The 26,785-nt window shown below is 41.2% G+C and overlaps 1 protein-coding gene across 3 annotated transcripts in view; it reads right to left on the minus strand.

Annotated features, from left to right (window-relative positions):
• Positions 1 to 24,975, minus strand: part of RUNX1T1 (RUNX1 partner transcriptional co-repressor 1) — a 115,533-nt gene extending 90,558 nt beyond the window's left edge. The window contains exons 1-2 of one of the 3 annotated variants that reach the window (XM_053978562.1): positions 24,692 to 24,975; positions 5,163 to 5,335 (exon numbers count right to left, since the gene is read on the minus strand). In XM_053978562.1, the coding sequence (XP_053834537.1) occupies positions 5,163 to 5,250 (88 nt within the window). In that variant the 5' untranslated portion in view covers positions 5,251 to 5,335; positions 24,692 to 24,975. Of the gene's footprint in view, positions 1 to 5,162; positions 5,336 to 17,451; positions 17,867 to 24,691 lie in introns of those variants that run through there. The other 2 variants (XM_053978555.1, XM_053978571.1) reach the window with 2 other exon arrangements.
• Between the last annotated feature and the right edge of the window lie 1,810 nt (positions 24,976 to 26,785).

The following is a 26,785-nucleotide window of genomic DNA, read 5'->3' on the forward strand; positions in this document are numbered from 1 at the left end:
AAGTATTGAAATTGTACAAATAAATGTAATATTCTTCACTTATCATTCAAACAAGAACCTGTATTTTAATTCTTCACACACACACATTAAAACAAAGTAAAACAAAAACAAACTAACAAACTAACAAAACCAGACAAAAACCAAACCAAAACAAAAACAAAATAAACAAACAAACAAGACCAAAAACAACCAAGCACCTATTCAAGCCTTTTGCCCATGTAAACATACAGTATCTTTCAGCTATAGGGAGGAGCTTTATATCCTAATGAAACACTATCCATCTATGGGCCCAAACCTGAACGCTGCCTGTGACCTCAACAAACAGCACCTATGCGGAGCAAGAGTTGTAACTGACCCTATTCCAACACTTTAAAATTGAACACCAAACTGGACATCTAAGAAAATCACATGGATAATGAGAATGGAAGCACTGATAGCTGCCACTATTGTTTTAATGGACCAGAAACAAACACTAGCTTGGTTTGAATCCAGGGGACAAAGAAAAATAATTCTGCCAAGCATGCTTAAAATGACAAACTTAATATGCCAAGCATGATGATTATATGAGAACTATGAAAAAATACCATTTTCAAAACTTTAATTGTTGCACAGAACAAAATTCACCTCAAATAATTTGCTTCTCAGAAGATTTGATTTCTGAAAATAAGAGGTCAAGCTAGAGATGAAAGAATCAAATAGAAGAAAAAGGACACAAATTCAGAAGAAAAAGGGTTAATGTTTTGTTTCAGTCAGTGTATACCAATGCCAGAATTACAAGGGAAAGACTAAAAAGAGCCAATTTTTTCTTTATTATTATTATTATTCTTTAAAAGAAAAAAATCATGCCTATCTGTCACAGGGCTGTCCGGGCTGGAAGAACCGGCAGGAACCTCAAATTCCTGACCAAACCCTCTTCCACACAATGCCTCCTGAATGGAAGGAACCGAGGCCCGGCAGAGATAGCCCCCTGTCAGGAACCAGCCCTGACGTTTGCGGACAGACGGGGCTGGCCTCGCAGGATGTCAGAGCAGCAAACTGCTGATCGAGATACTGGGTTTTCACACACTCCCAGCCTGGATGTTTTGCTCTTCAGGTAATTAAACAAGGAAACGGGGCTGGTGTGTACGAGTCTGACCCCTGTGCCGCGGCTCCGCGGTTCTGCACATCAACTTCCGCACCAGCGCCCCAAGCACCCGGCAGAGCCTTCTACTGCTGCTCTCCCGACACCAGGCTCTGAAACAAATCCTCCTGGAAATCTGTGCTGCTATCCCCTCCCTCCCCCACCCCCAGTTTATGAAGGGCTAAATTATTTGTTCTGTTCCACACACCTTGATTTCTCATTTAAAAAGGAGGAAAAAAATGAAAGAAATGGGTACTTGGGTGTAGCTGTTCTTTAGCCAGTCATTCAAAATATTAAATTTATTTGTGGGAAGGGGTGAACAGACCAAAAGATGAAGCAAGGGATTCCCAAATTAATGTTTAGTTTAAGGTTATTACTCAAAAAGATCCTGAAACATATTGCCAATTTGTCCAGCCAACAGCCTGACATTCACTTATTTAGAAATAAAATTATTCTGATTTAAGCATTATTGAAGAGTCTTTGTCTTACAAGAGGACATGAATCATAGACCTAGCCATTAGAAAAATAGACCAGTGTTTTCTCTCTCTTTTCCCCCACGTTTCAAAAATGGGAAAGGGCAGGTGTTACCACCTATACTTGGCAGAAAACCCTACACAGGGCTGCTCTGTGACTGACCTAGTTTCTACACTCTTAAAAGGCTATTTAAACAAAAATTATTTTTAAAAAAGGTAACACATTCCTACTTCTTTCTCAAAAATCCACAGAATAGAATATTGGCTGAAAAGAGAAGAGCCCAGAAGAAAGAGAAGTACAAAAGCATGCCTGCTTGTCTGTGTTCAACACAAAGAACATTAAATGAAAACAACTGGCACGCTGCCAAATTCCTATACAGGCAAAGAGATTCAAATAAATTGATTTCACGCATCACACTGACCTGGGATCAGTGAGCAGTGGTACAATACACTTGCTGCTCCATGTGGGGCAAAGCCCATTAACGTTAGCAGAGACACATTACATTGAGGGGGAGCAGGGAGGGGGGGACACAGAGAGGGAACCCAAACTCTGCAAATTCAGGGGAAAAAATCACTTTGAAAAAGGAACTTGAACTGGAGCACTTGGTTTCAGTTTACTAATAAATATATCATATTGCAAGAGCTTGTCCTCTGGTCACCTCAAAGGTTTCAAAGACCATATTTTCAAATTAAAATAAATACTAATGTCAAACACACACATTGCACTTACATTCTACTTTTAACACAGTTGTTCTCAAACTCACTTATTCTCTGTAAATTTCCTGCCTTCCCCATCCGCTAGCGTTTTATATAGATTATGGGTTATTTTCTTTGTACTTCAAAAGCTGGATTATTGCCCAGGCTATTCTTACTGGCTCAGAAAGCAAGCTGGAGAAATCAGCCATGCTCTCAACTGGCCCAAATCAACCTGACCTAGAGAGAAAAATGCTTTATTTGCAAGGTAGCAGTGAGCAGGGCACCAGTGTCCTTTGCAGGTCACCCATACATGCCCCACATACCAGGGAGGTGTCTCCAAAGCAGTATTTCGAATTTCACTTTCTTACTAATGTGAAGTAACCCATGTTTGCTATGGAGTCTCTCCTTGTCATCCTGGCTTTGTTTTTCATTAAGCTCTCTCACACTCCAATCAAGAGCAATGCCAGCAAGCCACAGGTGTGCACCACATGAACAGATGAAATTCTGATTGGAAGTAAAATTCACTGACTATAATACAGTTGCATACTCTTTTGCATCTGTGGTATCTTTGAAAGGGACTTTATTATTTTCACTGTACTCCTTACGATACATTGGTAAGAAAACAACTCTTTTGGAGACAAAAAAGAAAGCTAAGAGAAGATGACTTTGCAATGGCAAAACAAAAATGAGGATGCTTGAAAGGGGTCATATCAGCAGAAGTAGTCATTGCTACAAGAGGCCATTGCTTCAAGGAAGTAATAAACTCAAAACACCTTTTTTTTTTCCTTTTACTCCATTTAGGCTCCAAATAGCAAGTCAAATCTTCTTGGGCACAGCAAAGTCCATATTAAGTTAAGCTCAAACAGTGTTGACTTCATCTCTTAATTACTCACTGAAATTTAAAACAAAAAAAACATTGAAAATGTGGAGTTTCTTGGCCATTTAAGACTAAAATTTTTGAGCATGTCACAAATACATCCAGATATAGGCACCTTACCCAGTCACTTCAATTCAAGTAAATGTCAAAATGGGAATGGCCAAAGATTTAAGAACTGTTAACCACCACTGATTACTCTCTAAGAGCTAAAAAGCAGTTTTGAATTCTTCATTACCACGGTGAAAGCTATACAATATTGTTAACTCTGTAAGAGGTGTCACAGAGATATGTTTATTTAAGTATAAGGCTACAACTGATAGAACTGCACAGGGAAGGGAATCATGCAGTACACAGCAACTTCACCATGGCAGAGATGTGCCTGCACCCAGACAATACAGACAGCACAACCTGCACAACACTGAACAGGAGGGATAAGGTGCTGTTCCCTCCCTTTTATGAATACTTCAGCAACCATCCGATCAGTTGGACTTTAGAGATGAAGTGAATTTTAGTCATATTAATTCCCTTTCTTTAAATTAATGGTATTAGAAAACAAGCCTTTCTTCCAAGTTGTAGGAAATTTCCATTATCTTGCACGTGCTCTGATAGCAATAAACCACAATAAACTTCCCATTAGTATGCCAGCACTGCATGCTTCAGGCATGACATCTTTACTTTTACATTTATTTATTTTTTAAATCCTTTATGAAGACCCATATGGCAAAAGAAACCAACCAACAGCCACCTGTACAGGGTACATTTGCACTTTAAAAAACAGGACTGTAGATAGTGTAAAAAGGAGAAATTAGTCAGAAGCTATATACTGCTAAATAAGCAGAATCAAACACACAAAGAAACTCTGCTAAGATCATTCATTCTCTTCCAGTGCTGCTTGAGTACATGAAGCTCCCACAAAAGCATTTATTTGTTTTAAATTGAGCTAGGAACTCAAGTTAGAATGCAACTTCATTTTTATTAGGATTTAATTTTTTAAAAGTATGTTCATCCTCATGCACAAAACCTCAGGCCTAGCCCTTGCCACAAGGTGATGCACAGAGGCTCCCACTGGCTCTTTCAGCTGTTCTCCATCTCTCCACACCCCACAGGCAGAGCAACATGGGCCATGGTGTCTCAGGTGGGAAAACAAGTAATATGATCATGGCTGAGTTACCTTTAAAACTATCCAGGGCAAAGCCAAGAGTACTCAAGACACCATTCATCTTATTTTGTTACCATACTCCATCAAAGTTATATCGGGCAACATGGTCCAACACTGAGAAAGAAAATTATCCAAGTGTTGGAAAGCTCTTAAAATCAGTTTAGCAGTTTCTTGCCATCCAGACACACACCACTTTAGAAGAAAAAATGTAGTTACAGTAAAGACAGGAATGACTTTCATAGGTTATCTAGAAATTTTGTCCAGCAATAGCAGATTTACTTTTCTAGTACGGTAAAAATCTTTGTGCACAAGAAGCAGAAATATCCATTCTCATTATCGTCTCAATCAAATTTATCACAGATTCCCAGTTTGATGCAATGAGTTTACCAGAGGATTCCACTAAATTACAAACAACCATTTTGCCAATGTGATTACAACTGTCTCTTAACATGGTTGCAAATACTATTCCAATTCACAGTTCAGAAAACTGAACGCCACTATTTCCACAACCCAGCCAAGTAATATTGACATGACATATAAAGAGCAACTATGTCATTAAAAACATAAAAAGAACCCCAGAGTTAAAAAATTCACATATATGTGTTTAAGATTTTACAAAAGTCATGACTGATGTATTTTATTAGCATTGCAGTATTCTTTCTCACTTGTATTAAACAGGGACAGCACCTTCATTGATTTAGGCAGATTCTTTGGAGCTAAAGGGAAAGATTACTTTTAAAATTATAGTTTACAAGGCAAGGTACAGTCATTATATACACACAAATAACTTCTAAGAGGTATTCACATTATAAAATCAAATATTTTTCTGTTCCTTACCTTGACAAAATTCAAAGTTCCCTTTTTTCCGGCAGTCACCTATCACTAAACTCAGTGCTCTCCAAGTGTTTCTTTTGACAGATATCATTCTCCACCAATCGCTCTGCTAATTTCCTCTTTCCTTTTCTGACTGGGACAGATATTATGTTCACCAGCCCAGAGATCAATCTTTTCTATTGACAACAACAAATGGGAAAAAAAAAAAAAAAGCATATATCACAGCCAGTTTGAAGCACCACACCCCTTCATTTACATGACAATAGAAGTCTTAAATAAAAAGGAAATATAGAAACATTATTCTAAACCAAGTAACCACATTTTCTCTACTAATATAAGGTAGTACTTTAAAACTGTATTAATTCTTCAACAAAGGTTGTTTCATAATTTGCTCAGTTAAAACAGCTGACATATAGAAGGCAACATATTAAGGGCAGCCTATATTCTACCCATTAGTTAATTCTGTAAAAATGCTTGAGTTTAAATACATTCACATAATATATTACATACTTTACCTGGTTCAACAGAAGCTCTAGAGAACCATTTTTTAAATAAAAATGTTTACTAAAAATAGAGATCTTCCAATTTACACATCACTATAATAAATTGGATTTGTAAGTCATAACAGCAAACACGTTTAAAGAAAGGCAGATCAAAAAGCTATTGATATATTTACAAATCATCTTCCCACTTTCGAAAAGGCAATTTCCCTCCCACTCCAACACCTAAAAAACCTGTTTGTTTGGGTTACACAAATACTCTGTGCCATTTGTATATGTCTGTATCACAGTGTTGTCAGTTTTTCCAAGGCATTAATATGCTTTTCAGGGGTTCATAATTATGTCAAGACAAAGTTTTTCACAGCCAAGCACACACAGTTATGTACATGCTTCAATCTGCAATAACTGTTCAAGTATTTGGGGACATCAAGTTAAGCATGCACAAGGACCCGGCCGCAGCTCATGCATCTAACCCAGAATCCAGCCCCAACCCTCTCCTGGACTGGATCTTTCCGCAAAAAAAATTAATTGCCCAAGGGCATTTGCAAAAGATCACATTTTTGTTTGTGCTAGAAATTGCAATCTTTCCCACAAACAAGCACCCTTCTCAAATCAAAACAAACCTTCCCAAGTTAAGGTTACAGAACAAAGGAGTTCACCAAAGTCCTTTCTTTCTTTCCAGCTGTCGTGGTTGGACATTTCCCCACAGTCTTGAGACAAGCCAAAATTCCACTGATTTCAGTGAAAACAAGTGGTAAGGACTGCAGGACTCTACCCAGAATTTGGCAACTGTGGGGCTCTCAAAGTGACACAACTGCCTCTGGCATTTGGAAAATAACCTCCAAAATGTGGTTAGGACTCCACAACTTGGGTACAATAACTATTTTAATAAAATTATTTTTATTTTTTATATAATTCTCTAGTTGTCACAATGTTCTTACATAGGCAATAAATTTACCTTTCAGTTGTGTCCCTAGCATGAATTGTGTACTTTTCAATTGCCCAGACTTTTGCATAACAGTTTAAATTTCCATAAATGCATACAGCATTCTCTGAATTGCTGTTATTGTTTGATCTGATTTTTATGGTCATAAACCCATAAATCCTACCAAAACTGAAATATTCTCTGCTGACCAAGTGGCCCTATTAATTTCACTGAAACCATTTAAACATTAAGTTTTCTACCAAGTGGCAATAGCACAATCTGGCTGAAATACTGTCTTATAGTGGAATACATAATATTTTGAATTCAGAGTTGCACATCTGTAAAGATATATTCATGTTTTAATAACCATTTCTAATTTGGCCACTAGAAACAATTATGGTCAAATATGTTAAACTATGTAATATATAAAAATTCAATATTTCTGTCAATTAGCATACTCATTTTCCATAGCTGGTAGAAGATTTTAAATATCTTAGTGTAAAAAAGTTCTTATTAAAAAAAAGAAAATCTGTCATCCGCTTTACGATGAAGACATCACTTAAATTTGCTACTCTTCCTTTGTTTCAGGCCCCTGTTCGTTTTTTCTATTTGCCACATTTTCCAAAGTGATGGATGCATTTTGCTATTCTACACTAATCTTCTTCTTTAAAAGTATTTTTGCTTCCTGAATTGTAAACTGCTGCTGTTGTTCAAATGTACATGCAAAACTGTCTAATGTCTGAACTTCAGTGAAACCAGAATGCCTCAAACAATTTGTAGTCTTACATGAGTGTTATAAAAAAGGATCAACATGTTGTATTACCATGGAAATTTTGAAAAACATACTTTCCCAAACAAATATTACTTTTTCTCAATGGTATGAAGTAATGAAAACCACATGTGTAAATCTGCAATCCGTGCAGTAGTTCAAGCTGCAGCTAATAGAAAATACAGAGAGTGAACTCTGCCATATAAAGGATTCTTGTTACAGAAATATAATGTGAAAACCAGATGCAGACAGAAAACCTTAATCACAGATGGGAATGTAATCACTGGCATACAGAATACTTTTTTGATCAATCTCAACCATATGAGAAATGTATTTATTTTCTAAGGAATGCAATAACTCTAGAGAGTCTTCTATTTGAATTCAGTTAACCTCATATTCAGAGTGCTTTTATCTATTATGTGTAGAGAAGGGGGATATAACCTGAGCCAAGACTTTTAGAAGAGCCATTGGCCCTGGCAAATCATTCTTGTATCAGCTTATCTTTCAAGGAATTAATAGGATGTAAAGACTACAAATATCAGGATCAGCCTCAAATGAAACCAACCATTATTGTACTTTCTAGTTACTACCAGAAATCCCTTCATCACCTAAGCACTTCCCCAGTCAAATTTTCCCTTTAACATGCCGTTCTTCAGAAATATAATGCTAAGAGCAAGCACACTGTTGCATTCAAGTTCTGTGAATCAGAACTGAAGTCCCACAGCAAAGAATCTCTCTCTATAAAAGCTGAAGAGTCATCAGTTCAAAAACAAGTTTACCTGGGGCTTCCTTCTAACTGCTGAAAGTCCCTCCACCCACACAGCTCCCGGGGGTTAGCACGAAACAAAGGAACACAGCACAGGGCAGCTATCCAGCTACATCAAGTGTCTAAACTGCTGACTGCCTTTACCAACTCTACCCAGGCAGGACCAAGGTAACTCCTGACAGTTTTCACTACTTACTTACATTACTATTCAGTAGTAGCAAATACATCATGTAAAATAGAGACTGATACCTCAAACTGCAATATATATTAAAATTTTAAAAAATAACCACAACCAAAACCAAAAACCACAACTTGCACTAGGAAATAAAACTTAAGAAACAAAAGGCATTCAGAAATGAGGCCTCCAGGATCTTGGGTACCAGCAGTGGCAGTTCTACTTCCTGGCAGCCCCCGATCCCTGCTGCACCCACCTCCTGGATGTACCCAGTCTACCCAAGAATACATAGCACTGCCTGACTGTCACAGTTCACAACTGAGATTATCAAGGTAATCTAAAGTTGGTATAAATTTATTTTAAGAGTATAATTAAGTAACACAAACCACCAGGGCAGAGAGGGGATGACAGAAACCCTTTGACAGGCACAGTGTAGACAGATTCTCCTTCTCTGTTATAGCCTGTAAGTCCATTTGCCATCATCTCATCAGACTAACTCAGCCGAAGCTCCAATAAAGATGCTTTCTTAATTGAATGTCTGTAATGCTAGGTGAATTTTGAAGTCTGCTACTTGTTTTTCTCCTCCCATGTTAACAACTACCAAATCATTTGATAAAAAACTTTGATTCCACCACAGCAACAAAACAGTTTTTAAAGCATCTTGTCTCTTCTGAGACTTAGCTTTAAATTTCTGAGACTGCAGCACTAATAGATATCGCAGAAGTCAACATTTAACACTAAAGTAATATGAGATGGATATGCTTGTCTTATTTCTAAGCAAGCATGCCTAGATTAATAATAAACTTTGGCCAGATACATATTTTCATTTGCATGTTTTTCATATAGCATCATCATGTGTGTGTGTAGAGTGCTAAAAATGGAATGAAATCTTCCAGCTGAAAACAGTTCCACGTGACAAAACAGAGAGGGATCCTGAAAACTCCTGCTTCATGTCATGTGCGAGTGTGTGTGCCTGTGTCTTTTTTTTCCTCTCATCTAATTTCATCTGCGAGAGACTGTCCCTAGAGGACAAGACAAGAGAGAACCAATTATATCCAGCGGTTGGTTTCTCCAAAATGAAGGCATCTGTTCCATGCCAACGACTTCCACACGGAAGAAAAACAGAACTTTGAAGGCATCTGCGTTCATGGTTGACAGTTGCAGATCTTAGGGTCTACTGTAATTGCCCAGCTGCAAACATGATTTGGTTGCTGCTGTTGTCAGCTGATCTCCTTGCACTGAAAAGAAGGGAGCTTAAATAGCAAATAGCTGGATAAAAATCAGATATTTTTCCACAATACTGACACCTTTTCCCTTCTGAAGGAGGTATTTTTCCTGGTACAATGGGTTTGATGGAAGTAAATTGCAAAATGGTTCTTAAACTAACATTTTACAAAATATTCTATTTTAAAATGCTATTCTTTAAATAATGTACCAGTCCAAGCACAATGTGTTCATTATCTGCTAGCATTTCAGGATGGTATTTTCTAAGAGTGATTCAGAAACCAGTGTGATTCACCAACCACATAATCCTCAGCCCACCTTATTTAGCCAAGTAGTCTCAGTAATATCAAGAGTACACCTTAGCAGAAGCTCAGAGTTTTCACCCCAAATGCATACGGCAGATAAATAACTAGTATATTTATTACTCAACTCACATCACTTCCAAGGTGAGTGAATACTTTCCAAAAGACACTTTATAGAAACATTACTGGTAATTCAAAATCTGGTTTACAGCACTGGGTGCCACATTTGCAGTGAGATAGTCAGCAATGCTGTGCACCTTCACTGCTAAAAAAATCAAGCAAGCTGTTAACAAGAAGCTCACATAAAGTAGCAAAACCCCAACTGATTTTCCAAAGCACAAGACTGAGTGCCATTTAGAGATCCATGACTACTGATGGTGCAGTAGCAACAAAGACAATTAAAACCGGTCTAAGCAGAAAATACACTGACATTCTCGATCCTCAATTCACCAGATAAAAGTGGATCATAGTTTCCAGAAATATTTCATGCACCTCTTAGAGTTTTTGTACTTTGCTTACCTAGGACTTTTTATGAATATCTTGAAAGAAGGAAAACAGCGTATGATAAGGAAATACTTTTAATAGAATTATTTGTTATTCTGCTGGATTCCAGCTGCAATCCCAAACATACTCTGCAGCAACAGCATTCTGCCCTCCCAACCAGGTAGCCACTCAGCTTAAAAAGGACAGTAAGAATTCCCAGACAGTCTCCTTTGCTTGGCACATACCTCAAATTATGAATGCCTGAAGTAGTGAACCTGGAGGGACACAGTAGGCCTGACACTTCCTGACCACTTCTAACTTCCCTCCAGGAAGGACAAGAGTTGGGAGTGAGGACAATTAACAGAGCCACCTGTTTCCTGTGACCTCCTAAGGGGCAGACATGGCCACTGATGACTTGCTCTGGCAATGTCACTGAGGTCCTGCCCATCCCATCTCTTCCCAGAGAAGCCATGGAATGATAAAAACAATAGTGGCCAATAATAGCTCTGTAAGAGAGAGTGAAATTTAGGCCTGGACTTAAAAACAAATGAACAAACAAACAAAAAATTAACCTCAGAAGCTCCCCAGGTGAAGAGCGTGGGACCAATAAATCCCAGAATGTGGAAGGAAAATTATACATTGATTCCTCCCCTTCTAACTACTGTAGCTGGTATTTACTGTAGCTGTGAACTCCTCTGGAAGAAGTCTGGAGCAGGCAGCTGGCTTAAACACAATTTAAAACAGATCTTGGGATACACAAGTTGAGAATCCTGGCCCAATGGACTCAATAGGAATCTGCAGGCATTCTTATGGAAAGAATAGGCTTTTTCTCTCCTTTATATGGAAGTCTTGTCAGGTAAGTCTGTGATTTACAACTCAAAAATAATGCCCTTGCTTTACACTGAGACCTGAGCTAGTCCATTTTATTAGGGAGAGATCTAGATCTAAGTCTGAGAACCAATCTAAAAAAAGTATTCTCAAGATCAAGGAGGTGAGATGGGAGCACAGAAAGCCTGAAGACTCAGCTCCTCAGACTGGCATTTTAACTAAAGAAACAATGTCTTTCAGTGAGAACTAGGTATGGGAGTACCACGTAAGATCTGAGCTCCAGTATTTAATTCAATGTTTACAAGCTCTGCTGATCCTTGGAGTTGCATTAATTTATCATAGTGCACATGAAATGTGTACAACATTCAGAAACTACCTTGGGCTATTCAGCTCAGTAGGATGTTTTCCTTATCCACCTGTAGCATACAGGTTGCAGCCTGCTTTTCCAGCATTAAGTGGTTTGCCATCAAGCTTTAAAATAATAAATAGTAGCGTCATGAAATTGGTTTTGCTTAATGGTTCCTGGAACTCAGTGACTTCACTCACTAAAACACTTCCTATAACATTACCCTTAAATACTTCTAGCAATGTCACCATTAAAATAAAATAAAAAATCATCCTGGCAGTACCATCCAGTGACAGCACACCCATAGGTGCCATTATTCCCACATCTGTTGGCAGCTTTTTCTGGCACCATTGTGCTTTAATGGCTCTGGCAACAAACCCCACCTGGATTTCACTGGAAGCACTCCTTTGGAGCACTCTTTCCAAATATCCTTTGCATCATTCTGTCTCCTCTGTTGCACCCTAATCATCCCATTTTCTGGCAATAGCCTCACCCTCTCACTGTCAAAGCCTGAGCTGGTCTTGAGGAGTTCTCTTTCTGAACTTCTCCAATGCATGTGTGATTCAATGTTAGGATGAATTTTCCAAGAGGATATCAGGCCAATATCTTAGCTGCACAGCATGGATGTTCACTTACATCCCATGTAATAAAAATTCTTTTTATTACATCCCAGCAGCACAACATGACCAAACCAATGGGACAGTAAAGCACAGGCACAAAACCCATATAATCTGATGCTTCATCAGAGAGTTTGTTAAACCTTGTGACTCCCAGAAAGTACACACAGCCTTAGTCAACAAACCACACAACCTGTCATGGTAACATGCAGAACCAACATTCTGATACTGTCATTACTGAAGTAAAAGAAGCAAAAGCCAGGAAAGGTATTCTGAAAAATAAGCAGCTTTGTGGAAAAAGTGGTGACTTTTTTGGGAGCTAAATTGTTGTTTTTTTTTTTTTTTTTTTTTTTTCCCAACGTATTTAAAATGACACCTGAGCCATAACCAAAAGGGGCTCCTGTGGGGTCACCATCAGAAATCAAAAAATGTAGACAGCAGATCTCCAAATAAAAGACACCACAAAAGAAAAAAGTTAGTGGTAATGCCTACTGCTTATGCAAACTGCATATTAACACCCAACATGGCAGACATACAGAAGCCTCCTAGAGCTCCAAAAGTAACTACAGCCTGGTACAATTTCTAATGGTCATACAACCATCGCCACAGATGCTTGTCTGAATTCCTGGGCTTTACTCTCTGTAGCAACTTGGGTCTCCATAAATGATACCTATTTTATTACACACTGCTGCCTGCCACCATGCGCATATTAATTCCACTCCACTAGGTGGAGTCTTCTGTCTTTCCATACTGCAACCTAATTTCCAAAAGAACCTATTATCTATCCTCCATGAACTTTTCACATTTACTTTACTATAAGCACCAAAGTATACCTGTCTTCATAGACACAAAAATGGCAATGAATCAAATGCCTTCCAAAATTATTTTTAAAATCAATAGCTATCCCATGAGGATCCCAAATCAGCATGTTATAATATGGAATCATGCAGGAATATTGTTGCTGTACAGTTATATAAAACATAACTGTACTTTCAGAAACACTACATTCAATAAATAATACTGAGTATAAAAACATATTCCTTAAATAAGTCACCATATCACATATGCCCAAAAACTACATATAAACAAACCCAAGTTTCAGAACTTCTATTAAATTCTTTTCGTGTATTCTGAAATACTTTTGAGTACCTAGGATGCCTTCCCTTTCCAGGCATCCCAAAATAAGTTACAGAAAACGAGAGAGAACATTAAAGCATTCACATTTCCATTCACAACCAATGGAGTTAAATATGGTAACTATTCAACAGGAACAGCAAAACTGTATGCAGCATTTCTGGCAAAGATTAAGAAAACAGAATACTCCCATGAATGTGTTCAGAACACTTCGATAAGAAAATCTGGACACCCTGCATGCAGCTATAATCTTTCTTTTGGGGCTGGGCTCCACCCCGAGCCCTGTGCAAAGTACCAGAAAATCCAACAACCAAAGTAAAAAGCTCCTTGGTTTCGAAACTCTCAGGTAGGCAGTCTCTGCTCTCACACACTGCACCAGAGCGTTTGCTTGGCAGTATCTGCGAGCAGAAAGCCCCACTTAGGCACCGAGCACGAACACGAGGCTCCCCAAGGCTCTCACATCCCCGGGTCAGCCGAGGTAGGGCCTCCTCAGCGCCGCTCCTGCTGTTGGCAGATATCACGAGCTATTTAAGGCTACAGACATTTTGCCCCAATCGGCCATGTTTTCTGTAATATTTACTTCTCGTACATATGTCTATAACTATGTATACATCCCACAGAAGGTGAGGTTTAACAGGGTTAGCTTTGTTGGGGAAAAGAAGGTTTGGAGGAAAGGAAACAACTTTCATGTTGAGAAGATTTGAATCTAGTGACTGTCACGGGGTGTAAACACTCTTCTGGAGAGGGAGGCTTTTTGTTATGTTTCAGGAGAGCACAGAGTTTTGGATAAAATCTGTATAAATAATTATTCCTCTGTCATTCAACATAAATTTATGCACATGTGTGCACACAGTTATGCTGGGGAATACAAACTATGGAGTAGACATGCCACAGACTTCTAGACAACCTACCACAAGCACGGATCTCACACAGAATCCATTCCATATTTAAATTTCAGTTTATTGAATTTTAATTATTTCTGATCTGTAGATCACTTTGAGGAAAATTCCCCAAGGTCAAAAGTGTATAAATCCAATTGCAAAACCAAACAGAAGCATCAGCAAGGCTCTTTCCCATGCAGACACCTACCAAAATACTAGTTCCTGACTACTAGATTAGATTAGAATTCAACAGCTAAAACCCATTCTAATATTAAAACCAGGTAATTCGCTACGTTGAAATAAAGCAATAAAAGCTCTCATTCTATTTCACACTTTTACTCACGTTAAGTACATAGAGCTCCATCGATTTAAACATTAATTATCCATTCTTCATTTAGATCCTTATTTTAAAAATTAACAAACACATATCTTTTCCATTAAGTTATTGTTGGGTTTTTTTCTTGGTGTTTTTTTTTTTAAGACGCATCAGTGTTATGTTTTCCAGAGATGCTTATGATAGAAAATGTATGCTCTACCAATACTATGCTTTCCAAGTCATAGAACCAACTTGGATTAACAGCTCCACAACCGTGAATATTTTTGTATATATACAATCAAATATGACTCCAGCATTTATTTCATTTACCATGAGAAAAGTTACTCCAAAATCCCCATTAACTAAAATGTCCTTTATGATCCTAAACTTAAGATTTGCAGGTAAATCAGGAATGAAACAAGCCAAAGAATGTTGTGTAATATACTGAACATCCTTTACATTGCTCAAGGTCCTCAGTAGTAAGTAAAGCTGTATTGCTGCAATGGGGAAAGTGCCACATGTCATTTTAAGATACAATCATAGTTTATTAATAAAATTATTTCGAAAGTACAAGTTAAATCCTTTTACCAACATAGTGACATTCAGCTACCCAGTGTCATTTTTCCAGTTCAAATAGATATGGTCCTAATTGCATAATGCCATTTTATCTGCTGAAGATAAAAGTGCCGATAAACAAAAATGCACATTAGGCAGGAGATTTTTCAGAATAGATTTTTTTTTTTTCAAATAACCCACTTGCATTAACAAAAGATTGCAATGGCTTCCAAATTATAGGGTGTTATTTTTAGTGGAAGTAGTTCAATATTCATATTGGAGCAGATGTAGCAGTTTAACAAAACAGCTCTTCAAATCCTGCACAAATTGAAAACAGGAAAACTGATTGCATTTTCTCTTATCACTTTCCTTTTCTGAATTGACACTTTTGGCCTTCTGAAAATTTACACATGGCTTTCATCTCAACAGCACCTGCTGATCAAACAGAAACCTAACATTTTCAGGAAAATGGTATAAAGGACTAGTTTTCTTTTTACCATCTTAAAGGGCATCGGCAGTCCACTTGATGGCAACAATTGCTGAGTAGATGGCACACAAAATACATTTTATATTTTCAGTCCACTTACTTTTAAAAATTAGTTAAATCATAACGACACTGCTGTATTTGCTCTTTGTCTGCTTTAAATTCATTTCAGTCTCTATCTCTGCATTACCCTGATGGGTTTCATTCTACAGTCAGCTAGATTTTAAAGATGATGTGAAAGCCTCTGAAATAATAAACACATTGCATGCTCTGCAGACAGAGGTCTTCTTTATATATGCATTTATATGCAATCATATAAACTGATATATACAATTATGCATTCATGTGCACATATTGCACAGACATTTCTTTTTATGGTGCTTATATAGCAAGGAAAAAAATGTGTGTATGTATATATATAGCTATACATATATGCATGTATGTTTCATTCTGCTATAGTCTCACTGCATTGAATTCCCCAAGCACTGTCGTTTGAACATGTTGAGGGGAGAGAAACTCAAAGGGCATTTATTTATTTCAAAGTTGTTCTTTGTTTCCTTTGCAATCTTCAGACTGGGAGAAGGTCTAGTAGATGCTCTGGAACTTGAGCATCAAGACTGGGTTGAGAGGCTGCCATTGGTGAACATGGCGAGCATGCAAACAGCACAAACCAGAAATCCTTGGGCTCCTGCAAAAGTTAAAGGTATCAAGTCATGTATATAAAAAAATGACACATAAGTACCTTGTTATCCCGTCTGCTTCTGAGCCTGTAAACTCTGAAGCGCAGCAGCAGGTAACAAGGACCATCTTCCTTTGTACATAATTCTAGGTGTAATTAAAGATACTCCTGAAACCTGCTATGTGTCAGCTTCTTAACTGATAGAGCCCTTACCCCCCTGAAGTACTCTGCTGCCATCCATTACCATTCTGCTTCAGTGATAAGGTAACCTGAAGGCAGAGATGACATACAGTAATATATGTGCCACTCCAGACAGTTGGTTCATGAATTTCAGTGTTTCATCATGCTCACTGAGGCAATCGCAAACCTGAAATGTCAATATGTTCAGTCAATGGAAGTAAAATAATGGGGCTCTATTGTCTTACCCTATCGATCTGCTGCTGTCAACAAGAATACATGCCCCCCTGGCTTTAAACAAATTTTAATTAGGCTTTTAGTTACCAGATCATATCTATATATCTATCTGTGCAAACACTTGACAAAGTGAAACGGCAGAATAAATATTTCAAACTTTTAAATATAAAGGTAATTGTTTAAAGCCGTTTTCTAAAGCACTGTGTGTGCACACACTGTTGTGCATGAATTGAGCATGCAATTCATTTTAATCTGGAAGAGAACTTAAAAAGCACCACCAGAAGTCCATCCAAAACAGCAAAAAAGTAAGAGCAAAGACACCACTTTTCCTGAAGGCCGGTGTCATCATCTGCGGGGATTTTGGAAGTTAGGAGCCTTCACTGAAACCACCCCAGGAGTGAGCGGTGGATGCCCGGGCATGACAGGCCGGGGGCTGTCACAGGCCCTGCTGCCACCCCAGGCCGGGGCTCCTCCACCCCGTCCCGCCAGACACCCAGACGTGGCACTCTCTGTTCCTCTGGGCTGTGTTTAAAGTGGGGTCCCTGAGTCACCACCTTTGTTCTGCGGCCACCTCCTCCCTCCCCGCGGCCAGTGCGGCAGGCGAGCCCCTCTCCGCTCCCCTCGGAGCGGCCCGGGGGCGGGGGGAGGCAGCACAACAAAAGGCAGATCCCGTCTCCCCGCCGGCTAATCTCTGTCCGTAAATCCCCCGCCCGCTCCGGGGGGAGATAATAAGTAGTTACATCTTCACTTCTCCCTGCGCCTATCGACTTGTGCAGCGCCGAGGGAACCAGAGCGGGCCGGGCCGGGCCAAGCCGGGCCGGGCGCTGTGAGGCGGCGAGGGGTGTCCCCCCGACCGCCTTCTCCGCCTCTCCCGCCCGCGGGTGGAGATTTTACCTTCCGGCGGCGGGAGGGACGAGGAGGCGCCGGCGCGGCCCGAGCTTTGTGCGCCTCACGCGCCTCGCGGCTTATCTGCGGCGCAAGGACGGAGCATCGCGGCTCCGCGGCCCCGCCGGCGAGGGGGGAGCAGCACGGCGGCGTGCATCGGGGCGATTACGGTATCAGCGCGGCCCAGATGGCGGCCGGAGGATGTGCGAGGCAGCGGGGCCGGAGCGGGGCTGGAGCCGGCCCGGGGTCCCCGGGGAGGCCGCGCCCGGCACGAGGAGAGGCGCCACCTCCGCGCCGCCCACCGGGGGAGAAGGCGGCGGTGCCCAGGTCTGCGTGTGGCTGCCCTCTGGCCGGCGTCCGGCCCGGCTCCGGCCCTGGAAATTGCCCAACACCTCTCCGGGATAAGGACCCTGCCAGGGGTCGCGCAGCGCTGGCTCCCCAAGGCTCCTCTGCCGGAGGTCGCCACCACCTCCTCTAAGGCGATCGTGCCTGTGACTGCCTCCAGCCCGGCTCTCATTTCACTGGCCATACCTACTGCTGCAGCCCGGCTCCCCTCACAGACCGTGCCTAATTCCCGCACGGAGCACGGCGGCCGCTGGCCCAGTACAGTCACAGACTCTACGCGCTCCCAGTTTGGCCGAGTCCCTACCTAATCCAGCCTGCTTATTGTCACCATTGGCATAAGAGCCTGAACCACTGCTGCTACAAAGCGGTGGCATCATTCACCGGAGAATGAACGATAAGGAGAAGTAGGTCCCTACACTTCACAACTCAGGTTCTGCGAAAACTGCGGGGCTGTTTTGTCGGGATTCATCCAAGAGCACAGGGTTAGCACGAGGCGTGGAAAGGGGAGACAGCAAAGTGGCCTGGCCTGCCTCTACCATAAGCACAGCCAGCCAGCAGAATAGCTATGCCAGTACCAGGGACTCTATGCGCCCAGGTTTTAAAGTTTCTAAAATGTTTCTTCCTGGGAATCAATACTTATTAGGAAATGCATTTCCATTGCACGAAGGACGGAGGAGAAAAATGACAGAACGCTGAAGTGAGTGAGACTGGCATTGTTCAGTGCAAAACTCGTTCCAAAATCACTCGTCCAAGATAGCAGTTTATTCCACAAGAAAAGGAATAAAGGGAATTTGACACATAATACAAAGTGAAAACCAGAACCTAGATGGGGGAAGGGCATGTGTGTGAAAATCGTGTCACTGCAATGAATGTCAGATAAAAAAGGGGTCTGTCACAAATCCTCCACTAATCCAATAATGTGAAAACCTCTTGCTATCACTGAGACATAGCACAAGGTAATTTTTTTTTTTTTTCATAAACCACTCTATATGTTTAGCCTTGGAAAGACAGCAGTTGGCCAAATGTTCCTATTGCAAAACCAGGACCTTGATTTTTCAGTGAAGGCAAACTGATTTTCACATGTCAAATTTACTATGCATTCCTCAGCCAGTATTTTTACCCTGAAGAAGGGCCACTTCTCCCTGAACTTCCTCCAGTTGTCAGTTGCGTGACAACCGTATTTGGAGGTAATCAGACAGGTCATATTACAAAAGTTAGTCAACTTGTTTGAAACCTTAGCTCCTAAACTTAATGGCATGTTCTACACATTTCTTCAGTGACTTATCAATTAATTCAACCTGCAAGGTAATACAGAGATTTCTTTCTGCATATATTATTTCAAACTATTACACACAAATTAGAGACTGCTCTTTTTTGGTATTTCTGTTACAGAGCTTTTCCCTGAACATATCATGCCATGATTTAGGAACTAATTTAGGATCGGCCAGATTCTCATCTTGCAGAGCCACCATGTGCATCTTATGTCTATGTTGACCATACTTTTATTACTCAAATCACAAAACTCAAAAAAAAAAAAAAAACAAACAAACAAACAAAAAAATCTAATCCAGGGTCCTTCCTAATGTAAGCAGTTTGCTGTGAAAACACATTTAAAAATAAAACAATGTGTATTAATAAAATAAATACAATTAGAATACAAATGTATAACAGAAGTGGCGTTCCATAAGCACAGCTGTCTCAAAGTCCAAGCTGCAGGCTAGAAATCTTAATTTCAACTGACTCTCTTGTAATAATGGGTTACCTTCCTCTAAAGCGGAAAGTCCATGTGCCCCAGGCAGATAAGTTTTGAAGCATTAAAATAGATAAAAATCTAACATTTTCTTTCTTGCATTGAATATGTGAATTCTAGTGTGCTATAATGTGAGAATTCCAGCATATGACTATTATGGCATAATATCTCATAGCTCAGCTTGTCATTACCTCACTTGTAATTCTTATGTTAATTATGTTCATAATTACTATAAACAGATGTGGTAGAAATTCATGTGACCTTTTACTTCAGAATGCATTTCTCACTCTTTCCACTTTTTTTTAATAATATAGGTTAAATCAGAGGAAACTATTTCTGACACAGTCCACATGTATATGTGTACATATTTAACATGAAACCATTTCTGCCTCATATTTCAGGCAAAGGACCACCTACATGCCAGCACATTGACATGAAAGTGATGATAACTGAAAAGTCTACCCTGAAACATACCCCTAAATAACTGTGCCTACAGTGAACCTTTTTGATTAAGCCTAGCTAGAGATATCACTGAAGCCTAGGACTTAGATGGAGCACTGCATTTTTATTCAGGACCTTTGTTAATGCAGCAGTATCCTGCTTTACAACTACAAATACATAACAGCCATACAGCAATTTATTTTACTCACAGACAAACCATCACCGTCTGTACACAAAACACATTTACAATAAAATCACCATGGATTTCATTAAGGGAAAGGCTACTCGAATTTCATTTCTTTGGACCTAATCTATAATTAGTGTGGACAGACAGGTGCAAACCCTTCTCCTCTACAGATGGCTACTGGAAGTGGTGCAAAATAGCTCCTTCTGTTTAAACAACACACAGATAACCTGCTCTGCTCTTATCACTTACAATTACCTCCATTATACTGAACTAATGTTTACTTTAATAAAATGTCCACTGTTGTCTAAACGTTATTTGGAAACTTTCATATCGATGGCAGGAAAAAAATGAAGATGGAAGTCATTGTCTTTCAGATGAAAATTTGGAGGGGAGGAAATAAAAAAAAAGCTTTTAAAGAACAGGATAGGACCGACTTTGATTTTATGTCTGCTGTTCATTTTTTCCTTATACACAAAACCACACAGTCTGCTACTTCCTGATGTATTTGTGCTACCATATATTAAACTAATAAAGTTTATAGTAAGAACAGGGTAACTGCATTTTAAAAGCAGGTATTTAAAAAGGAACATCTATGTGGAAAACCAAGACCCATTGCCTTAAAAGTTCAGTTTTTAAATCAGCTGTTTTAGATCTCTGATGTGAAACCATCATGAAGACAATGTAACCTGGAAGCCAATGTTTTAAGCATTTACACTCTCATTACTTATACTAAATTCAGTGTCAGTTTCCACTACTTACAGATTATAGGTTGTTTTAAAGGCTGTATGAAAAACAGCATGGATCAAACTACATGGATTAAGGTTTTTTAATGTATTCAGATTAAAACAATTATCTTTTCACATTTCTTTAGCCAAGCCATGAGAAATGGCCCCTTCGGAACACCAAATTCATGTTTTATTTCTGCTATTAGGTCTTCTTGATCTCTGCATGACAACTTAAGTTTCTACAGAACAAAGAACAAGACCTTCTCCTCCACCCCCCAATCTAAAAAGTCTGAAGCTCCTGCAATAGCAACATACTGATATCCTTATTCAACTAGCTTAAAGATTTAACAGTAATGGACTGTGGCAAGTGGATTTCAAAGTTGAAAATGACAATTGCAAGCCCTTTCTCCCATCACCCCCAATGCAAACACTGCAGATGCCTATTTCACCCAAAGCGTCTGGCAATGAGGAGTTTGCAGTCTGCACAGTACCTCAGTGAGGCGAGCTTCACATTAAACGCCTGTCGTCTGAAGTTCGTTTCAGAGAAGTGAGAAACAGGATTTGACAGGGAAGAATGTCCTGAACTGACTATCCACTGACCAGCACTCCAGGTGGAGCTATTTTTCTCCCCCATTATTCCAAAAACAATACTCCCTGTATAAAACTCCATGTGCACACAGGCATACATAGTGTTAAGCATACACAGATGAGAGATACCGTGTGATGTTTTACTGGTCCATTATTTAGGCACGAAACAAGTTAACGTTAAGGTGGTCAAAAATGGTAGAAGGCAGTGTTTTACTTAAAAAGATTTTGGAAACTATTTTAAAGCTCAAAGCCTTTGAAGAAAAACAACTTGTGCAGCAGTTGCCAGGAAGCAGTGACCTAACACTGCTGTCTGCATTCCATTACAAACAGAATGGTTCTTGTCTCCCTACAGTATGCTCATGGCTCAAGAACCCAGCCGCTCACCCTTCTGCAAGCACAGGACAGAAAGAAGTCCTGCTATGATCTCTTGTACCCCTTGCCTGGCTCCAGCTTGCTAGAGTCACAAACGGATTCAAGAGTCTGTTGGATTTTTGGTGGAGTTTGGTGTTTTCTTGCACTGATGCATGGTTGAGCTTCCCATGACAGCAAAGGAAAATTACTCATTAATTGAAAATAGTAGCAATTCTACTGAAGGTTCAGATATGATGAAACTGACCTTAAGAAAGTTATCAATTATCCAACATAGTTATTGTAAGTTCCCAATTGAAAACCTTCACAGCAAATCTGCAGTGAATCTCACACCTAACAAAGCCTTTGCCAACTTCATATTTTCACAGACTGTATAGTTATGAATGAGCCATACTCATGTCTTTTCCTATTATCTTCCTATTGAAGGGGAGCCACAGAAACACCTAGTGCTAAACCAGAATGCATAAACAAGATGGAGTAACTTTTTTACCATTCAGCCGAGCTGAAGGAAATTCCCTGATCATATTGAATTTCCTAAGGAAATCAGCCCAGAATAAACTGAATGAGGTTTTCAGACTTCCCATGGAAAGGTCAAGCATCAGCTTTAACAACCATTAGAAACCAGTTTCAATCCTCTCGGCTATCCAGATTCACTAAGCCGTTAACAGAAAAGCTGAACAGAAAACCTGGACAATAGAATTCAACTCTAAAAACGTCTTTCACATCTTACTTCAAACTGCAGTTAACAAAGTTGCTTATTTAAACTTTCCATTACATCTGTCAGGATGCAGAAATTGAGCCGGAAATGTAAGGCTTCAAGGGTGTAGTTAAATAAATTATACTCACCCTTAGCCCTAACATATTGTGTTTACAAATACAATAATTATGTTTCCAGTTACATGTCAATGGAAGATATTTTCTAAGTCCTTCAAAAAGCATTCAAGCATTACTGTAAGTAGGAAATAAGTCAAAACACATTAGTAGACCAAAAATGGGGAGGGGAAAAAAACCTGCTTTGGTCAGCAACTCGGACCACCATCAGGGGATAAATCAATTTGCAGCAGCTGTGGACAGCCATTTAAGTCTGGGGCCTGAACAGATTAATTAGGAGAAGCGATGTTAAAAGTTAAAGGGGTCAGCGTTACATTAAGCACAAGAGTACTTGCTGGAGCAAACGCTTGGCTGTACATACCAAGACTCACAAGACATTCTTCTAGTTAGCCAGGACTACGCCACTAGCCAAGCGTTTGGCACTTGCTGCTTTCCCAGAGACAGCCGGCAGCTCCCGCAGGCTGATTTTAAGAGACATATACCCATTCTTGCCCAGCCCTTGCCGCGCCGTGCTGTGCCGTGCCCTCACCGCGTTCAGCATTGCCCTCACAGGCGGGCGCGCAGCCGTGCACAGCGCACCTTGGAGCCGCTCTGGCAGGCGAAGGCAGGCGCTTCCCGCCCGGCTACGATTGTCAGTGGAAAACTTAAGCAGCTCTTTCGGTCAGACTTGCTGCCGCGGACTCAGCAGACCGCAGCCCGCTCCCGAGCTATCTGTGGGGCGGGAGCTGCCGGCTCACGGCCGGGCGGCTGCAAGAGACGGATCGTCTCCCTGCCGTGATTTAGGGCATGGCAGAGGTAAGAGGGGGTGGCGGGCAGAGCCTGCTGCGGATCGGAAGATGGAGGGCTGCTCTCCCAGAGAAACCTGAGCGGCTTTAAAGCGTCTGTTCCTCACAGCGGCGATGCCGGAGAGCCTCCGGCTGCGGTCGGGCAGGGCGGTCCCGCTGCGCCCGGCTCCGGCTGCAACCTGGGGGGCAGGAGGAGGAGGCTGCTTCTGCTCCCCATACCCTCGCGCTGCCTCCTTTTAACTTATCAGTGAACTGAGGGAAGCAACATTTTAGCTCCTGGTTGCAGCATGAACGATTTAAGAGCTGCGTCCGATTAGTTACTTTCGGTTTCTCTCTAACATCTAGGGGAGCAGAGTACAAGAACGACAGCTAGGTCGCTATAAATTAACTCTGAAACGGAGTCATGGGTGCTCCTTCTAGGGCGGCAAATCCTTCCCTGCACTAAACCAAATTTCTCAACTTTGGCACTAACAAAAGGACTCGAACTCCGCAAAAGTCAAAGGCTTGTCTAAATGGCCAGGAATGTGGTTTTCATCCTTCCAATCTCCCTTATCAATGGTCGCTTGAGAATTTATGGAATCGAACCCTTCAGCACAGCCAGAGGAGATGACACAGTTACATTGTATGGCAGTTTTGGAAATACAATCCCTAACGTTATCCTGTCGTTTCAATGAACAAGCTACTTCCAAGACCGCGGTGCAGCTAAAGGAGACATGCACCGCCTAAAATATTTCTTTCAAAATAGTCCGAAAAGATGTTGCCCGTGCTGCACAAAACTATGATTGCAGTGAGACAACAAGCGAAACAAAACAATACCATCAGAAATATTTCAGCCACTCCAACTCACACTGGCCAGCGCTAGAGCCTGGAGAGAGGGGAGGCAGGAAGGAAAAAGGCAAGTCCTAAATCCAGGCAGAAATCTGACGCTTTGTTATAATATATGCCTGGGAGAGTTATCTTCTGCCAAAACTGGGTTATTTGGTTTCTGAGCTCTTGAGCAGTATCCGGGGTGCTAGTTTGTAAACCGGGGACAGAGCGAGTAAGGCTGCATGCTGCGCTAACCTGGCCCGGGCACAGTAGCAGCCCCGGTCCTCCTGGGTTAGTTACAGCCATGGGAGCCCCTCAGAGCCCGGGGAGCCGTGCGGGAGAGGAGAAAGGGAAAGAAAAGGGGCTCGGGCTCCCCCCGCCCCGGCGCGCCCTGCCCAGCCCTGCCCGCGCCCGTACTCACACTGCAGAGGACCGGAGATGCCCACCATTCGCCACGGGCTGCGAGCTGCAAATAAAAGTTCCCGTCCTGCTCGGGGGAGAGACGGCAGCCCAGGCTGCTGGAGGGGCGAGGGGGTGGGAAAGGGGAGAGCAGCGCCGCGCGGCTTCCCTTCCCAGTCCAGATGATCCACGTCCACAAAAGTCAAAACGAGCTGAGGAGAAACTCCAGCTGCTCTCCCCCCCCCACCACCCTCTCTCGCTCTTTTTTTTTTTAAAGGAGGATCAGCTCGAGAGAGACTACTGGTTCCACGGGAAAGGACAAGAACCAAAAATAAAGCAAAGTCTCCAAGTCGAGATAGTTAATGCCCAGGTCCTTCTCCTTGCTGCTGCCGCCGCCGCCGCCTCAGACAAACGTGATGTGGAGCTCAGGGAGCGGCCGCTGTCAGTGGCGGGGTCTCTGCCTGTCCCCGAGCAGCCGACGCATAGCTGAGCCCGCGGCGAACCCGAGCCGAGCCGGGGGTGCGGTGCCGTGCGGTGCCGAGCCGAGCCCGCCGCCCGCCCGAGGCTGCGCCGCCGCCGCCGCTCCGCTGCGCCCGGCTCCCGCTAGCAGGCAGCGCGCGAGGCAGGCAGCATACTGCCGGCAGCCGGGCCGGCCCCGCTACCCAGGTGCAGGGGGGGAGGGCTTAAAGCAGTGGGAGGTGATAGAGGTAGGAGACATCTGTGTCGTGAAGAGGTTAGTGGGGGTCAAGTATATGTTAACAATAGGCGAGCGTGGTCCCTCTCGGGCAGCCTGCCTGCTCTTTCTTTCTTTCGCTCGCTTTTACTGGGTGGACATCTAACTTGCTCCCTAATGATGCCTCCCCGGCTTTAAGAGTCCAGACTGCCCTGCAGTAACCCAAGACAAACACTTTCTCTAGCCATCTGGAGAGCTCCTGGCTGCTCTGCCTGTGTCTCATCACTGTGTGAAGAGACAGCAGTGCTAGAAATCAAGCCACTCTCAGATCTACTCTCTAATCCCCTTCTGTTAGCTGATTTCCAGTCAGACTGTTTGCTTTTGCATTAGATAATAGCCTTAGAGAAAACAATTATCATTTTCTTTTTCCCTTTGTTTTTTCCTCTTTCTAAAGTACAGTATCGAGGAAGGCCTCCCTCTCTTATTTTAAAAGAAATTTATAGTCTTTCATGGCTTGAAGAACCCAGATGCAATTTCACACTTTCCTGGAAGGGGATTCTGGATTCTTCTGAAAGCAGCGACATGATCACAACTGCACTGAAAATTAATTACTATCATCTACAATTAATAGAAGCATGCCACCATTTGACTTCATGTTTCATTACATAATCATTTCGGTAGGCATCCATATATTTTCCGATTCATCAGTTATTCCCTTCTACGTGTTGCTGAGAATATTATTGTCAGTCACACAATCTACAGCAAACTGGTATCTCTGCTATCATGTTGTCACCATATAAAGAAGGCGTCTCCACAAAAAAAAAAAAAAAAAAAAAACAAAAAAAAGAGAAAAAATACTTCTTACATTTGCTTCACTGTAAAAAAGTACACGGGTTTTTGTTTTTTTTTTTTTTTTCAGATTTCAGATAATGGATTGGAACTGTCAGAAATGCTGGAACATTTAGCTTCATTTTTTCTAATGTCAGATGTTAAGTAAAAGAGTGAGCATGGAATAGAACTTCTAATCAAGCTGCCTTCTTTATTCCTGTACATACACGTACAAACACGCACGCACACACACATACACTATAGGCCTGATCTTGCAAATTTACAAATACTTAATTTTAAATAGACCTATTGAATGCAAAGTAGCATTCTGTATGTTTATTATAAAGGCATACACATTTCCAAAAGGGGGGAAACATTTTAATCTATATTTATCTGCATATATTTATCTGTTGCTGGCTTTGAAATTTTGGTTGATTTTGAAAATATGTTTAAAATATATTTTATTATCTGGATAAAGCTACCTTTTCTGCAGACATTTGAGGATATGGAGCTTTAATGAACTGGTCAGTATCTTGTAATCCAGGGTCGAATTTGGAGTAAATTCAGCTCTACAGATCATAAATCAGGACATGTTTTGGTCTACTGTGATTTCAA

This window comes from Vidua macroura, chromosome 1 (genome assembly GCF_024509145.1).
Source record: "Vidua macroura isolate BioBank_ID:100142 chromosome 1, ASM2450914v1, whole genome shotgun sequence".
Classification (NCBI taxonomy): domain Eukaryota; kingdom Metazoa; phylum Chordata; class Aves; order Passeriformes; family Viduidae; genus Vidua; species Vidua macroura.